The following is a 17,731-nucleotide window of genomic DNA, read 5'->3' as shown; positions in this document are numbered from 1 at the left end:
GAGGCAGGTGCTTTTCTATTTTTGCTTCTGATTTGAATGTTTTGCTACCTAGGATGAGCAGCAGCCTGGGCGCACTTTCCTTCTCATGCCAAGGGCGAGACGTAGAAACATTTTGAAGCAGAAAGCTTCACACATTTTGAAGTGAAATGGTTGTTCTTCTTTAATACAGTACTGTATAGGCTGGCTACGGTTGCTGTACTTTGCTGACAGGGAGGGAAAGGGAGCATTCGCTCTCCAGGGCCGCCCGTCCGTCCGCCAACCGCAGCAGGCCCTTTAAGGCCCGGCGCTCCACGGGCGGACGGGCGGGCCGGCCAACCACCTCCGCCTCCTCACGCCACCAGCCCGGCGCTGCTGAATGCTGCTGCAGCAGCTGGGCCGGCCGAGAAGGGGACGGAAGAGGCGGAAGAGGCTCGGCGGGCGGACGGGCGGGCGGCCCCTCTCGCCCCCAGCAGCCGCAGGCGCAGCAGCTCCTCCTGCTGCTTCTGGTCGGGGCTGCGGGAGAGGCGGCGCTTGCCGGGGCCGCTTTCCTCGCTCGCTGCCGCATCGCCGACCGACCGACCGGCCGAGCAGCCCGCCCTGCCTGGGCCCCAGCCGGGAGCAAGGAGAGCCGCCCGCTCCATGGTGGCGACGTGTCGCTTGGGAGGCGCTAGGCCGCGCCGCCGCCTTGGCAGCTTCTTCCCTCAGCCCCAGCGGCTGCTGCAGGTACGTACGGAGGGGCCGGGGAGGCGACCTGGTCAGCCCCGCCGCCATGAATTCCAGGCCACGGACCAGGAGGGGCAGAGGCTGGATCCGACCCGGAACTGCGCTCCTGCCTGCCTGCCTGCCTGCCGGTCCCCCAGCAGCCGGATCCGACCCCTCGGTCAAGGCGTAGTGCCCTCCCTCTCCCACAGGCAGGCAGCCCAAGGTAGTAGTAGGCCACCCACCGGCCTGTCCGTAGCACGCTTTGCAGGAGATACTCTCTTCCTCCCTCCACCTTATTTGTGGGGTCAGGCTGCCTTCGTCACATTGTGGGTGCCCGGCCCCTTCATGGGGAATAGGGTGGGTGCTCGGGCACCCAGGGAGACAGCACCTAGGCCAGCCATACCCTTCCTTCTCCCATTCCATAAGGATAATGTTACGATTGATACCCCTCACATCTTCCTGGGCTGCCCCAGCCACTCTGGGCAGCTTCCAACCTACAGTATAGAAAAACATCATGAAACTTTAAACATTTAAAGCCTTCAGGTCAAACAACTCCATAGCCTCCAATGAAAATTGGGACGTCCTAAGGAAAAGTGGGACTTTCCGGGATCAAGTCAGAAACTGGGACAGCTTCTCTAAATCAGGGAGGTCCCTGGAGGGCCTGCGATGCTTCCTCAGAACCCCTTTCCTCTCCCTCCCCCCCCAGTTGGCATGAGCTGTGACCCTATAACTGTAGTTCCCTTTCCAGAGGATATCAGCCACTGCTTTAATTCTTCTTACACAAATACCTTCCACCCCCTTTAAGCCATAGGGCACTGTTTGCAGGCAATCCTTTCCGCCCCCAATTTATCTCCCTTGCCCTTTCTTTCCACGGAAGTGGTATCCTGCAAACCCCACAGAGGGCAAGTAGGTGCCACAAACTGCTGGACCAGCATCAGCAGTCCATTTTATCAGATGCACAATGTGTTACCATGAATAATTTTATAGATAGCCAGACAGACAGATATTTATTTTGTTTAATAAATTTGCCAGCCAAGTTTCAAAATAAAATATTTTGGCGACTTATTGTGAGCATGGCAAGAAGCTCAAAGGACATGAGGGTTCTTACTGGGACTTTCTTGGACTCTCCTCATTCAGGCATGCAAACTTAATATTGTTATACTAAATCATTTGTAGGATAGTTGCAGACTGCAATGTGTTGGAAAACACCCAGGGGTGCCTACTAACTCCCAGAACTCCGAGCATCCTTTGCAACGCTGGAAAAGGCATCTCCCCACTCATCCAGTGCACTCAACAACATAAACCAGCTTGATTTATGCACACTAATCATCTAGCATAACACAGCTGGATTGTAGTCTAATCTACTATTTATTTACACACTATGTACAGACTACAGCATAATGGCGACCCTTCTCTTCAGCTCTGAGAGAAAACAAACCGAACGAAGTAAAAGTACATTACAAAGTAAATACAGCGGAAGAGAGATAAGGCTGTCTTCCGTTCCCACAGTCTTCTCAGACAGGTATGTGAATTATACCAATCACAAAATGCAGCATCAGAGGAGTGAAATTGCTAACATCTTGTTGATACTAGTAGAGACTACTAACATTGATATGATATCCTGTACAGTCATACCTCGGTTTAAGTACGCCTCAGTTTGAGTATTTTCAGTTTAAGTACTCTGCGGTCCGGTCTGGAACGGATTAATCCACTTTCCATTACTTTCAATGGGAAAGTTCGCTTCAGGTCAAGTACGCTTCAGGTTAAGTACAGACTTCTGGAACCAATTGTGTTTGTAAACCGAGGTACCACTGTATGAACATACGGTTAGTTAACAATACAATGGGATTTTACTCTGCTCTTGACATCAGTGCACACACACCAAGATGAGCACCTCTTGTGTTTGGACAATCAAAGTTATATAAGTGGTTACAAATAAATTTGACCTTGGATTGAGTACATGATTATTTTCTTTGACCCATTATTTTCACTGGAGTGGAATGGGGTTACTAGAACCCTCTATTCCATGGGTAGGCAAACTAAGGCCCGGGGCCCGGATCCAGCCCAGTCGCCTTCTAAATCCGGCCTGCGGATGGTCTTGAGAATCAGCGTGTTTTTACATGAGTAGAATGTGTGCTTTTATTTAAAATGCATCTCTGGGTTATTCGTGGGCCGTAGGAATTCATTCATTTTTTTTTCAAAATATAGTCCGGCCCCCCACAAGGTCTGAGGGACAGTGGACCGGCCCCCTGCTGAAAAAGTTTGCTGACCCCTGTCTATTCTATCTGCCAAACCCAGATAACTCCTCCCAGAAAATAAAATGCAATTAAATTAAAAATCTGAATGGAATAAATATCCCAGTTTAAAAATCAACTAGAGTCCAAGCCTACATGTTTAAAGTTTTAACAGGGGTGGTTAACCACCAGTTCAGGGGCCTGATCTAGTCTCTCAAGCATTTCCCCCTGTTTCCCAACACCCTGCCAATTTTGGAGAGGGCAAAATATATATTTTTCTGCAATATTTGGCATTCTATCCAGCATGAGGATACATTTGTCTTGTTTGCTAGTCTCCCTCTTTGGTTACAGTCCTCTTGGTACTCACCTCCTGAGTTTGCCATTACAGTATCTGGGTCAGAAATGTAGCAAAGACCTGAGTACTTTCTTTCATTTGTGGTGGCTCTCATCTGCCCAAAATATGATATATTGAGAAAGCAATCAAAACCTTCAGTGTGCCATGCTGGATGACATTTTGATGAGGCAGGATTGTCCCTCTCCCTGACTCTTCTCAGTTTCTGCACTTACTTCCAAGTAAGCATGCATATGATTGTGCTAGTAATACTTTTATTGACCCGTTATCAGCTGTAATCCTAAATGATTTGTGTAGCTAGGGTCTTAACTGCTAAGTACTGAAGGTCAGAAAAGGTTCCTAGCTTATTTGGAAGTGAATAAGGGGCATGTTTTTGCAAAACTACTACAGTATGCTGAGTTTCAGCCTGCTATTTCCCCATTTGGGTGTGGGGCTACCTGCACCTTAACTCGGGAAGTTAGGTTTCCTCTCAGCGGAATCCCAATGAGCTCACTGGAGTCTGCTGCTAGCATTTTGCAAAGTTGGAAAAGTTAAATGTTGCAGACCAGTGAAGGGCTTATTTATCCAGAGGTTTCTATTTCACATTTGCTATCCCCCATTTCAGTGAAATACATATTCCAGCCCTCCACAACTTTCCAATTTATCATCATTCATTGACTATGATCATTGGTGGATTGAGAGATCTGAGTCAAGAAGACCTTCTGACCCAGCCAAAAGCTATTACCCTGTTTCTCCGAAAATAAGACATACCCATAAAATAAGCCGTAGCAGGATTTCTAAGCATTTGTGCACTATAAGCCATACCCCGAAAATAAGACATAGTGATAGGCGCAGCTCTGGAGGGCACCAAGGAAGAGCCTAGGCTGGACACATAATAAAAAATAAGACACCCCCTGAAAATAAGCCACCGTGTGTTTTTTTGAGGGGAAAATATAAGACGGTGTTTTATTTTCAGAGAAACCGGGTATTATTATTTAGTTTGATTTAGCTTCTATTCTACCTATTTGACACGTAAGCATACCAGACCCTTCAATGAATTCAAACAAACAAACAGATGAGTAATCCTGCAGGTTAAATTTAGGAGTTTGTGTCTTAACTTATGCAGTCATACCTCAGTTTAAGTACGCTTCAGTTTGAATACTTTCAGTTTAAGTACTCCACAGACCGTCTGGAACAGAGTAATCCACTTTCCATTACTTTCAATGGGAAAGTTCGCGTCAGGTTAAGTACGCTTCAGGTTAAGTACAGACTTCTGGAACCAATTGTGTACTTAAACCGAGGTACCACTGTATACTGTTCATATATACTTTATAAACAGTTTAAATTAAGCAGTATGAGGAACTTTCAGGGTCAAGCACTTTGGCTTCAGCTCAGAGGTCTTTGGAAGTTTGGATGTGCAGACAGCTCTTATTTGCTTTCTTGACTTGGACAAGGGCAATCATTGCATTTACTGAAACTGCTTTGGAATAAGCAAGGAGTCCCTGAATTTCAGGGAATTTACTTGGTATTATTTATGTATATTTGCCTATGGATTCCAGGTGCTTTGCCTGCAATAACTGCAATGTGTTTCATTAAGAGGTAGCTTAGATCAGTGTTGTTGTTGTTTAGTCGTTTAGTCCTGTCCGATTCTTTGTGACCCCATGGACCAGAGCACGCCAGGCATTCCTGTCTTCCACTGCTTCCCGCAGTTTGGTCAGACTCATGTTGGTGGCTTCGAGAACACTGTCCAGCCATCTCGTCCTCTGTCGTCCCCTTCTCCTTGTGCCCCCCATCTTTCCCAACATCAAGGTCTTATCTAGGGAGTCTTCTCTTCTCATGAGGTGGCCAAAGTATTGGAGCCTCAGCTTCAGGATCTGTCCTTCTAGTGCAGTGGTTCCCAACAGGTGGTCCGGGGACCCCCAGGGGTCCGCGAGCTATGCCAGAGGGGTCCTCAAGATCCTATTAGAATAAAAAAAATATTAAATATATTTCGTATGATAACAGTTTTTTGTTTTGGCCGCTTCCTGCATGAGCAGAGTCTAGCGCAAAACTAGAATTAGATAGAGGCAGTAGTTCTGCTGTATGCCGCAAGGACTACAAGAAACTTGGAGATAAGGCAATGAAAAATTTCCTTCCATTTGCAACCACATATCGGTGTGAGCAAGCATTTTCTTCCATGTGTTTCATGAAAAACAAATATAGGAATCGGCTCGACATGCGGTCGGATTTCAGAGTGAAAGTTTCAAGTTTGGAACCTAATATTTCAGAAATAATGGACTCAAAGGACAGATTTAACTCATCTCATTAAGAACTGAAAATTAAAACTAACTGTATACTGATGGAGTACTCTGTTGTAACTGTAAAAAACGTATAACTATAAAATATAAAAAGACTCTTAATTTGGCTCTCACTTTTTAATTTTAGGATTAGGAATTAATGGGGGTCCTTGTCACAATAGCGGCTCGATGATCCTAGAATCATAGAATTGTAGAGTTGTAAGAGACCCAGACGATCTAGTCCAGGCATCCCCAAACTTCGGCCCTCCAGATGTTTTGGACTACAATTCCCATCTTCCCCAACCACTGGTCCTGTTAGCTAGGGATCATGGGAGTTGTAGGCCAAAACATCTGGAGGGCCGCAGTTTGGGGATGCCTGATCTAGTCCAATCCCCTGCAATGCAGGAATATTCAGCTGTCCTATATAGGGATCAAACCTGAAACCTTGGCATTAACAGCACCATGCTCTAACCAACTGATGCTAAATTTATGACTATACTCAAGTAGCTGTTAGCTGTAAATAATTTAGTGTGGTATCATGTTGCTGCTGATTTAGGACTGGTTTATTGGTCTAGTGAGATGACTTCAACCAGAAACATTTACACTTCCTGTTATGTGTATGTTTTGTTACTGAAATTAAGCTTTTCACCTTTGGCAGGGAATAAGGTGATTGTGCATGGTAGAAGGGAGAGGAGGAAGATGATGAGGAAGTTGAAAGCAAAAGCATTATACTTTTTTCTAGACTATCTTCCAAAGCCTGCTTATCCCACCTGTCTCTTCCCTAGCATGTAGGTATCTGTGTAATCCCAAATTGATGATTTATGTTTAATTAATCAGCATTTGCATCTTAGAAAATTCTACAGGAAGGTAGAACTTGGTTGCATTCAGTGAACTAGATGAAGACTAGTTGAAAAATGTGGGTTTATGAAGGTTTATTTCCTTTATCTCTTTTCTTACTGTACTGGTAGATATAGTTGTACAAGAATGTGAAATCATCAGTATAAGAAAACAAATAGTCCATTGACTTCAGTGACATTAAGGCATGAGTTTATTGTTAGCATGTACTCAAAACTATTCCTAGGAAGAAAAAAGCACCATGGGTATCATTTGTTAACAAGTGGGCTGTTGTGACTATTATAAAATTGAAGTAAGAGGTATCTGGTATAATTGATTTGATCTTGGCCATTTGTGTTTCATAACTTATCTAAAAACTGTTCTAGTCTTATTTGTATGTATCTTAATGGACTGATAATACAGTCATTAATATACCACACATAATGCATAATGATTATGTATATTTCTAAAAGAAAGTCTCGTTTAGGTCAACAGTGACACCCAGTGGATGAATACTGCAAGTAAATCAGTTGAAAATACCACACTATTCTTCCAAATACAGTGGTACGTTGGTTTTTGAACATCTCCGTTTATGAACATTTTAGTTTTTGAACGCCATAAACCTGGAAGTAAATGCTTTGGTTTTTGAACATGCCTCAGAAGTTGAACAGAAAATGCAGCTTTGCTGAGTGCAAGATCCTGAGGCCTAGCTGTTGGCTATTGAGTTTTCGGTTTTCGAATGTTTTAGAACTTGAACGGTCTTCTGGAATGGATTATTTTCAAAAACCAAGGTACCACTGTATTAATTAAACATAAAGAAGATCGTATGATGTTGTCTCACTACATTTTTCTAAACCATTTCATCTCCTTTTTTACCTTAACTTTCAGTTTCTATAACCAGGTTGTCTATATATATAAAATGCAAGTTGTTCCTGCGTCCAGTCCCTGTGTCCCGTTTTCGCACTACAGTGGAACCTCTGTTTATGAACACCTCTGTTTATGAATTTTCGGTTTATGAACGCCGTGGACCCATCTGGAACGGATTAATTCACTTTCCATTACTTTTAATGGGAAAGTTCGCTTCAGTTTATGAACGCTTCAGTTTATGAACAGACTTCCGGAACCAATTACACCCATGTTTCAGTTTATGAACGCTTCAGTTTAAGTACTCCCCGGACCTGTCTGGAACGGATTAATCCACTTTCCATTACTTTCAATGGGAAAGTTTGCTTCAGTTTATGAACGGTTACTCCGCGGACCGTCTGGAACGGATTAATCCACTTTCCATTACTTTCAATGGGAAAGTTCGCTTCAGTTTATGAACGCTTCAGTTTATGAACAGACTTCCGGAACCAATTGTGTTCATAAACCGAGGTACCACTGTAATGCGCATGTGTCCCACGAACACAGGGATTGGACCAGAGACTTGGAACGCACGCGCGCGCGCTCTCTCCCCCCAACCCCTCTGCCTACCGTTTGCGGCCGCCAACCACTCGCTTCTAAGCAGCAATGTGAGAAGGAGGAGGCTGCGGGATAGACCCGTGCGCTTCTCTTTCTTTCTTTCTTTCTTTCTTTCTTTCTTTCTTTCTTTCTTTCTTTCTTTCTTTCTTTCTTTCTTTCTCTCTCTCTCTCTCTCTCTCTCTCTCTCTCTCTCTCTCTCTCACACACACACACACACACACACACACAAACCGCCCGCCCGTCGCCACAGCAAACCACCTCAGGCAGTCACTGGAGGGAAACGCAGCCACAACTTTCCCCTCTCACGGCTGCTGCTTTTTCCCCTCTCTCTCTCTCTCTCTCTCTCTCTCTCTCTCTCTAAATGCCGAGGCGAAGAGGCGGGCCCCCTCCTCGGGGAGAGGATAATTGCTCTCCCTCCCCCAATTAAACACCCATTACTAACTCAAACATGGACCTGGGAAGGGAGGAAGGGGTGCCGAGGCAGGTCCGAGGTGCGCTCTTGGGAGACGGGGCAGCCCAGCAAGTTACATTTCCCTGCATGGAAATATTCCCCTTCCCGCCCCCGTGAGGCTGCACCTGGCTTGGGAAGGGGAGGGTGGGATTGGAAGGGAGGGCGGGGATCCAGCTGCTTTCAGCTTCCTTTGTTGTTTCCCCAGTGGGGCAGTTCTGCACCCTGCGAACAATCTAATCTGGTTGAAATGACTTCCCAAGACCACACAGCCTCGCTTTGCCTCCTTTTGATGCATACCTAGAGTTAACAAGGCTCCTTAGAAGGCAAGTCCTTTTTCTGAGTACAGAAGCTGAACAGAATAAAACGCCCAGCGCTCTATATTAATACACACCAAGTAATGGATTATTAGCACCATTCCCAAACACATATGTTGGGGCAATTTAAACTAATAACTAATGTATGAGCATCTAAAAATACAAATATATAGGATATGACAAATATCATATAGGATATGACATTATATTTGGTGCAAAATCTCCCATTCCAAAATGATGTAAAGTGATACCATTAATTTAAAGTAGTCCCAGTCAGTTTCATTCTTTCTCCTTCACAATCACTTACATTTGAGAAATTTGCTTTCCCCAATACCTTCCAATAATCCTACCACCTGTAATTAGGTGGGGGTGGAATCAATCTCTATATCTTTAATTGGAATGACATCCTTTCCATACCCACATAATGTCATAATATCGCCAACTGTAAGTGTGATCTTGAAAATATATTGCTCAACCTTAAAAGGGAAAACCCCAAATATCCACAGCCCTGTCATAAATCAGACCAGTGTAAATATTATATAGGTCCAATCCACTTGCTTCAAGGTCAGATTCTGATTTTTAAATTTATCCCCCCTTTTTTAAATGCGAAAAAATAAAGGAATCCTTTAAATGCTTCCCGTCATACCTGCTGCAATCACTGAACTCTTTTTATTTAGTTTTGTAAGGAAAAAAGGACTTTGAAGGACTAAGTACAAAATAATGTTAGCTAATTGGTTTCAGACTCCCTTACCTGACAATGCAGACAGGAACCTTGAACCTCTGCTGACTTGATCATTAAAACACATTAACGGTTAAGAAAAAATGATTAAAGAAAAGCTTGGTTCCTTGCCTTGACTTACAAATGCCTCTTTACATGTCGTCTGATCTGAAGGATGCATTGATAGGCCAATGCTTCAAGAAGCCCTCTCTGGATTCGTCAAATGAATTCTAATATAATTTTCAACTTCTTGGGGGGGGGGCAATATGACCTGGAAATCCAGGCTCTTCTGGATAACACATATTGCAATCAGTTTTGAGTCAGGATTTGGTTGCAAGACTGCTTTAGCTGTTCTCTGTCTCCTTCCTGTCGACAGCTGGGGGAGAGGAACGAAGGAGGAGAAAGCAGCCCTTTCTCCTCCTTCGTTCCTGTCCCCCTGCCGCCGACAGCAAGGACAGGTCCCAGGGGTCGGAGAAGCGCTTCTCCGAACCCCAGGATGTTCTAGCGCCCATTTATTGAACGGGCTGAATTACACTAGTCATATTATAATTGCCATCAGCCTGCCATAATATCTAAAAAGATGTTTAGGAATACATGTTATCTCTTTTTAATTCAGTGCTTAACCAGTGGTGACTATATGCAATGGCCTCAAGCCACCGGTCTTCAGTGCCTCCATCAAAGAGCAGTGATACTTTCATTAAAAGGGAAGTGGATTCTGCCAAACGCTTTCGACCAGTGCAGTCGCTGCCAGATGTATGTCCCAAGGAACCAACAGGTAAGTGTCTCTACTTTTTTAATGTTTTTTCCAGGCTGAGTGCCACATTACAGTATGTATGTATGTATGTAATTTGTATAAAAATTTAATACATGCATTCATACATACAGCATAAAAACAAAATAAAAAAAAGAACAAAATCAAAACACACCAATAACCCCCCTCTCACAAACACATTTAAAAGGACAGAGAATGTTAATCAGCCAAAGGGCTGGTTGAAGAGGAATATTTTTGCCTGGCACCTAAAGATGTATAATGGAGGCACTAGGTGGGATCTCAAAGTTACTAGGTCTAGACGCTTACCCTTAACTCTCTCTCTCTCTCTCTCTCTCTCCATCCATACACACACACACACCATATCTCATGGAAACGGAGATCTATGTTTGATACACGCATATCCCCACTTAAATGAGGGTTATGTTCCCAGGTACCACAAGTACACATGAAATCATGTATAGTGGGGAACACCATCTAAAAAGCCAAACGCCAGCACAATTACTCCCTCCAAACCTCTTTTCTCAAACTCCAACTCGCCACAGGCCTCCCCTTTCACACATTTTTGCAGTTTAAATAGATTTATTTAATTATTTCCCAGCTCTGCATGAACACACATAAGTGGAGAGACGCCTGTCATTACCATGGTAGGCATGGTAAAAGTATATGCTGTTAAACATACACATTGTGTACCTGTTGAAATCTGGGGACGTGACAAACTACATTCTAGTGATTTCAGGGGATCTCTTTGTAGTGTGACTTAGACAGATACAATCCTTACATAGTGAATTGACACTATTTTGTTTATTGCACAGTTGCATATTACTACAGACATAAAAAACAGTAAATATTTAAATGTTTAAATTGATAGCCTATGTAAGCGTGAATGAAAAGAACATGCTGGAAGAGTAATAAATCAATTTCAATAAGTGTTTTTAATAACAAAAACAATTAAAATCAATTTCAGGGTTATGTAACTCTTGAAATGCTGCATTTTTGTACCTTTGACAGGAGCAAACAATAGTAAATTACATGATGACTGTTTCATCATGTGTAGAAGTTTTGTATGTCTGCCATTGTGAGGCTTTGCAAAATGTACAATTGTTAATACGCTTCATTTCTCTGATATCTGAAATTACTGTACCTGCTGCATGGAGATTTGTATCTGCTACCTCACTGCCAACATTGGAGAGTTCAGAGTTTTCTGTTCTTCCCTGAGTGCTAAAAGCAATATTAATATAAGACGGATATATTTCAGTCTAAACACAAAGGTGCAGAGCAGTCCTGCAGTACATAATTAAAGTGTAATATCTTCTTAAGAGATTTATTTGTATAGTTAATTCTTAAATTATGCTGCAGATTTTATCTTGTCATTGCTGGAAAAAATGCATGCCTCTTTCAAGTTACTGTTTTGTCTTTCAGGTGATCCTAATAGTTTATGTGACAGTCCATCTTTGGTTGCTGATCAACATAGATGGACTATTTATCATTCCAAAGTAAATCTCCCAGCAGCACTAAATGATCCTCGGTTAACAAAGAGGGAATCTGATTTCTTTACAAAAACATGGGGACAGGATTTTGTGGACATTGAAGTTGTGCCTTCACTCTACCTCCCACAGATCAGCAAGGAATTTTTTGTAACATACCAACAGGACATTGTTCAGGTAAAAGAGAAATCCTATGATAGACCTGTCTATTTCTGATGTTAAGGCTATGAGTGCTGTTGCTTTAAGGGCAGAAAAAGGAGAGTTGGGGAGAACCCAAAGCTAGGAAGGAAGGAAGGAAGGAAGGAAGGAAGGAAGGAAGGAAGGAAGGAAGGAAGGAAGGAAGGAAGGAAGGAAGGAAGGAAAAGAAACCCCATAGTGCCTCAAATCAGCCTAATGAGGATTGAGTGTGTTCAGTGGCCATGGAATGCTGACTGACCTTTTTTGCATATTCTGCAGTTTAATTTGCTACTTCACAGAAGATGATAAAATGTATTTGTCTCTTTAAGTTCTTTCACTGTTTATTTTTCTTCTTGCAAGCTGGCTTAGCACCTAAATTGCCTGGTTGGTTAGGGACTGATAGAGAGGAGGTGAGCGGGAAAAGGAATCTGCTGCCAGATCAGGCAGGCAGAGGATGAGCACAGTTCATGCCAAACCATTTTTTTTAATAGTTAATGCCAACTTATGAATCAAAGCCAGCTTTGAGCTACTGTTTCAGATCCTGTTTTGTTAGCCTCATAGAAAACCATGAGGATGTACAAGCAAACCATAGTTTAGCTACACAAAACTGTGGTTTCCTGTTACATATGAAGTGGCCCACACTTAATGGAATTTTTTTTGCACACACAGCAGTATATGAACATTTTTTAAAAGATTCCATATGCTGGGAGAAGAAACATGACTTGCTCATTTAAATGGTTTTTCCTAATTTTAAGCAGCATGATGAAAGAAGTGCAAGCTCTCCGTACACAAGGGCTAAAAGTTCGGAACAGTTACTCTACTCTGCTCTCTGCACACACCCTGCCTTGCCCTTCTCAGTTGGAGCAGCAAGGTCTGAAGAGGACTTCAAGATGCATTTGACTGAATCAATTTGGAAGCTTCCTTGCAGTAGGAAACCAATAATCCAGAGTTCCTGATCATGGGGAGGCTTCTAAGTCTGTCCAGTTGCATTTGCATAGAAGACCCCTTCATGCTAAGCACACTAAGATTGAGAGTGGAGGGTTGGTGCTGCTGTATGCACAAAAGTTGTGGGACACATGGACACCACTCCCCTGCACTCCCCCCCCCCTTGCATGTTCAGGATGAAGGCCTGAAGAGTCCTTTAGTACTAAACCTTACAAAGAAGCCTTAGGCCCTCAGGTGCTTTTGGACAATACGTCCCACCAGCCATGACGGCTGGAGATGATGGGGGTTGTAGTCCAACAGCATTTGTGGACCTTAGGTTGGGGAAGTCTACTTCAGAGGATAGCCCAGAAATAAGAGCCATTGTAGGCTTTATTCCCAGGTATGTGCACATAGGGTGTCACTTTTAGTTAAAGGTATAATAAAATTTGGCCTTGATATATATGTTTTTAATCTTTAATATATTTTATTAATAGGATTGCAGTCCGGAATTATACCATTGCAGTATAATAATAGATTTAATTTGCCAGTCAGGGTTTTTTTTAAAAAAAATATCGTTATGCGTAGGAAACTTAAATAATGTGATGTGGGGGGAAAATGTTTCAAACCCGGAATTTTCTTCACGTTTTGTAGAGAGAAAAGATTCATGAGAGATGCAAGACCGTTTGTCCTCCTAAAGATACTTTTGATAGGACACTGTTACATACTCATGGTAGGTTACGGGTTTTCTTGTTGTTGCTCAGTCATTCTCTTTAATTTACTAGGGCTGCCATACATCCGGAATTTCACTCTTCATTGGATATTTTGAGTCCCTGAGCGGGGAACAATGAAGTAAGGTAGTCATAAAATATGTAGGGAAAAGATAACAATATACAGAAATGACAGGGTATAGAAAAACAGGGCCAATAAATAAACAAAACAACAACTTCATCATAAAGCAAGCAAAGTTAAATTACAGTGAAGACAGCAATTAGAATTTATTATTTAACCCAGTACCTGGATAAAGAAAATACAACATTTAGCTGACTGAAATATTTCAAATTGTCTGTCCTGAATCTTCCAAACTTCAGCTTCATTGAATGTCCCCAAATTTTAGTATTATGAGAGAGAGAGAGAGAAACATTTCTGTATTCACTTTCTCTATGCCATGCATAATTTTATACACCTCTCTCATGTGTACCCTCTTGTCTTTTCAATTCTCCAATGGCTAGAGAGTGAAAGAGGTGAATAACTGCCTCCCACTGCCTGCTGAGATGGTTCTTCAATCTACAAAGGAGAATATTTGCTTTAATAATAACATTTTCTTCTATCTATCTAAAATGACTGAGTTCAGATTTTTCTTACTTGTGTATATTCAATCTGAAACCAAATCCAGAAACATTCTAAAGTTTAATATGTTTCATAAAATTGAAAATGAACGAGCAACTGGAGTTTACTGTGAAAATATGTAATTTGAATCTTCTATTTGTTGCGGCATTTTATTTTTAGATAAATCCAGGACAGATCTGGAGCAAGTATCTAAGGTATGATGGAGATTTTCATAGCCGTAACAAGAAATGCTTTGCTCGTGTCCTTTGCTTAATAATTTACTTGTGCTGTATGTTATTCATTGAATTTATATACCACTCTATACTTGCAGGTCTCAGGGCAGTGTACAGAATAGAGATACATATTTTAGCATAGCTTATCCTACTCTTATGTGTGACAATGTATATATGCAGAATTTAGGCAACTTATCAAAATGCATCATTTCCAGTTGTTTTCACTTTCTTCCTCTTTTTGGAGTTGTTTCTTTTGCTAGATTCTGAAGATTATCTTTTAACACTAACACCATAGTCACATTTTATTTTATTTTTTTCCTTCGCTGGAATAATCTGTACATATTTCACACATAAATAGGCCCAGTGCAATAGTGTACTACAGCAAGCTTCAGATTTGTGTGATCTCCCCTTCTTTCCTCCTTAGTCCACAAGGTTGAGGGATGGGGTTCTTTAAAGCTTTTATTTGTGGTTTAGAACAAAATGTAGTTTTAATAATAATAACAATATATTTTATTCATATCCCACCCATCTGGCTGAGTTTCCCCAGATGGAAATATTATGCTATATAAAAATATAATAAAACAACAAACATTAAAAAACAGAATATCTTATACAGACTATAAATAAACCAATAAACCAATAGATAATAAGTAGTAGTAGTAGTAATCATCATCATACCTTTGGGTAATGTAACCCTTGTGATTGAATCTGACCGGGTTGTCCAGAGTTAATTTTGCATGCTTATTAGCACAGTTCTCCAGGTGTTTTCTGTCTGTTAGTGCTGCACAGAAATGTGAAAGAGGTACTGAGTTTGATGCCTCCTATGCCTCTTCCAGTTAGTTGGTCCTTTGTAATGGCATGCTAGAGATTATTAGGGAAGGGATTGAAAATAAAGTTGTAATGTAATGCCCTTGTACAAATCTGTGGTTCACACTGTGCCATACTTGGCACATGGTTATGCAATTATATTTTTTTCAGCTCAGAATTGCTCAATGTAGAAAAGGGCAACCAAAAGTTAAACCTAGCAAAATAGTAAAACTACTATTGACCATCTGATATCTGATAAAGCCCTAAGCGGCCTCGGTCCAGTATACCTGAAGAAGCGTCTCCACCCCCATTGTTCTGCCCGGACACTGAGGTCCAGCGCCAAGGGCCTTCTGGCGGTTCCCTCGCTGCAAGAAGCCAGGTTACAGGGAACCAGGCAGCGGGCCTTCTCAGTAGTGACACCCACCCTGTGGAACGCCCTCCCACCAGATGTCAAAGAGAAAAACAACTACCAGACTTTTAGAGGACACCTGAAGGCAGCCCTGTTTAGGGAAGCTTTTAATGTTTAATAGATTGTTGTATTTTAATACTTCTGTTGGAAGCCGGCCAGAGTGGGTGGGGAAACCCAGCCAGATGGGCAGGGTATGTATGTATGTATGAATAAATAAATAAATACATAAATAATTATCTGCAATTACTGAAGCCAGGAACACAACCAGTTGTCATGAGTGGGAAAGGTTTTATATTGCTAGACTGTAGGCACCACAGAGTGCCTCCTCCATGCTCTGTTACTCTGTTTTATTTTTATTTTTTCATTTTGTCAGTTTTGTCTGGCCCTAGTATTCTATGAAAAAACCCAGAAAAGTTCAGTGAATTGCTCATATTTACAGAAACCTTACCTAACATCATTAAACATTATGATGAAACATTTTTAAAAAGCATTATTTCATGGTGACAGTTACATTTGTTTTCATAATTAGTATAAGGATGATTACAATATGTTTGTTCTAGTGAAATTAATCTTTAAAAAAACCTAAACTATTATTTGACCAGTCAGCTGGACAAATATTTATTGACTAGTCAAATATCCAACCTTAAGTCTAAAGCATTAAATGGTGGTACAAAACTTCTGCTTATCTGAGAGGAAGGCCAACTGAACTCAGTGGGACTTATTTTTGAGAGATGGATGTAGAGTTCCACTGTTAAGCAGTATTTTAGATTACCTATATACATATACTGTGTAAAGGTACTGCTCTGAATCACATGTACAAGTTGATGTATGCCCCAAATTGATCGGAGGTCTAAGTGATATTCTCCACCAGGCCTGCTTATAAATGGATTCAACAAGTCTGCACTACACAGGTAAAGATGGGAACATTAGTGATGTGTAGTAATGATATGTGATTGACTTCTTTTTCAGATTTTTTTAAAACCAGATTTTGCCTTGGAAGATCCCCTAACATTTAATGCAGTATTACCTTGGTCTCATTTTAATACTGCTGGAGGCAAAGGAAATCGTGATGCAGCTTCCTCAAAGTTGCTTCAAGAAAAGGTAAATAAACTCAGTGTTTTCCTCCCCCGAAAGGGTACTCAAGAGGACACAGAACCGGCACCTCTTTTTGTTGTTGTTAAAAACACTGACATTGACTGTAAGAACTTCATGGTGAGTACCAGCACTGAATAAACTGTTTCCATTGGAGGTATTTGATCAGTGCAATGGAAATTTCTTTATTAAGATGCCAACTGTGCATATTTTCTTGGCTTTTGTCATTCTGGTTGAGCTCTTTCAGAGTAAAATGTTTGTTTGTTTGTTTGTAGCCTGCCCATCTGACTGGGTTGCCCCAGCCACTCTATAATATATAGATATTATAAAGGACTTGGTTGTTTCTGCTGGAAGGTTAAGAACATTAAACCCTAAAAATGGATTGTGGCATAAGCATTTAAGACAAGCCACTTTATCAACATTTGAAATGTGGGTTATCCTTGCTTGATACAGATATCATTTCTGATATCAAAGGCTCTTAATCTGCCCATTTAGGATGGATACACAATTTTTATTTTTTTAATTCCATCTCTATCCTGCCTTTCCTCAAAGGGGCTCAAGATGGGATTTGTGTTTTCTGCCATCCTCCCATTTATCTTCACCACAACCTTATGAAGTAGGTTAGTCACTGAGTCTGATGTCAGAGTGAAAATTTTAACAAAGTCTCCACAATCCTTGTCTGACGCCCTAACCACTATATCAGTTGACTATCAGTGCTAATTGAGCTCAGATTCTTTCTGTTTCAAAGAGAAACCAGCTGGGTAGAGTGGTGATTGGATAGTTGTAGAGTCTGAAGACTCTTCCTGCCTCCAGTAAAACAAGGAGATGTTTGAAAAAAGGATTGTTGCTTTCTAAAAAAGAAGTTCTTATTACATAGTGAGACCAGAAGGCAGTGCAAAAAATTAAGAATGCCATATTACAATTTAGAGTGTATGTGAACATGATATAAGTGAACTGAGCTGTTCAACTGTGGAATGGACTCCCTGGGAAGATGGTAGATTCTCCTTCTTCCAAGGTTTTTAAGTAGAGGTCTGTCCTGGATGCTTTAGTTAAGATTCCTGCATTGCAGGGGGTTAGACTAGATGATCCTTTGGGTCCCTTCCAACTCTACAGTTCTATGATTCTACGATATCTTAACAGGAGTAAAAGACCCAGAGTGGATATTCATTACTCAAACTTGTAATGAATCGGCAAAAGCAAGTTGAAT

General features: G+C 41.6%; 1 protein-coding gene across 7 annotated transcripts in view; it reads left to right on the top strand.

The window, feature by feature from the left end:
* The first annotated feature begins 296 nt into the window (after positions 1-296).
* VPS54 (VPS54 subunit of GARP complex) overlaps positions 297-17,731 on the top strand; it is a 49,377-nt gene continuing 31,942 nt past the window's right edge. For 2 of the 7 annotated variants that reach the window (XM_060272326.2, XM_060272332.2), the window contains exons 1-7: positions 297-702; positions 2,071-2,203; positions 9,917-10,075; positions 11,492-11,733; positions 13,309-13,387; positions 14,164-14,198; positions 16,402-16,533. In XM_060272326.2, coding sequence (XP_060128309.1) covers positions 9,943-10,075; positions 11,492-11,733; positions 13,309-13,387; positions 14,164-14,198; positions 16,402-16,533 — 621 coding nt within the window. In that variant the 5' untranslated portion in view covers positions 297-702; positions 2,071-2,203; positions 9,917-9,942. Of the gene's footprint in view, positions 703-2,070; positions 2,204-6,180; positions 6,311-6,843; positions 6,921-8,473; positions 8,592-9,916; positions 10,076-11,491; positions 11,734-13,308; positions 13,388-14,163; positions 14,199-16,401; positions 16,534-17,731 lie in introns of all 7 variants that reach the window. The other 5 variants (XM_088667080.1, XM_060272329.2, XM_088667081.1 and 2 more) reach the window with 5 other exon arrangements.

This window comes from Zootoca vivipara, chromosome 3 (genome assembly GCF_965207765.1).
Source record: "Zootoca vivipara chromosome 3, rZooViv2.hap1.1, whole genome shotgun sequence".
Lineage (NCBI taxonomy): Eukaryota > Metazoa > Chordata > Lepidosauria > Squamata > Lacertidae > Zootoca > Zootoca vivipara.
The sequence above is the reverse complement of the archived record's forward strand: the minus strand, read 5'-3'. Positions and strand labels throughout refer to the sequence as shown.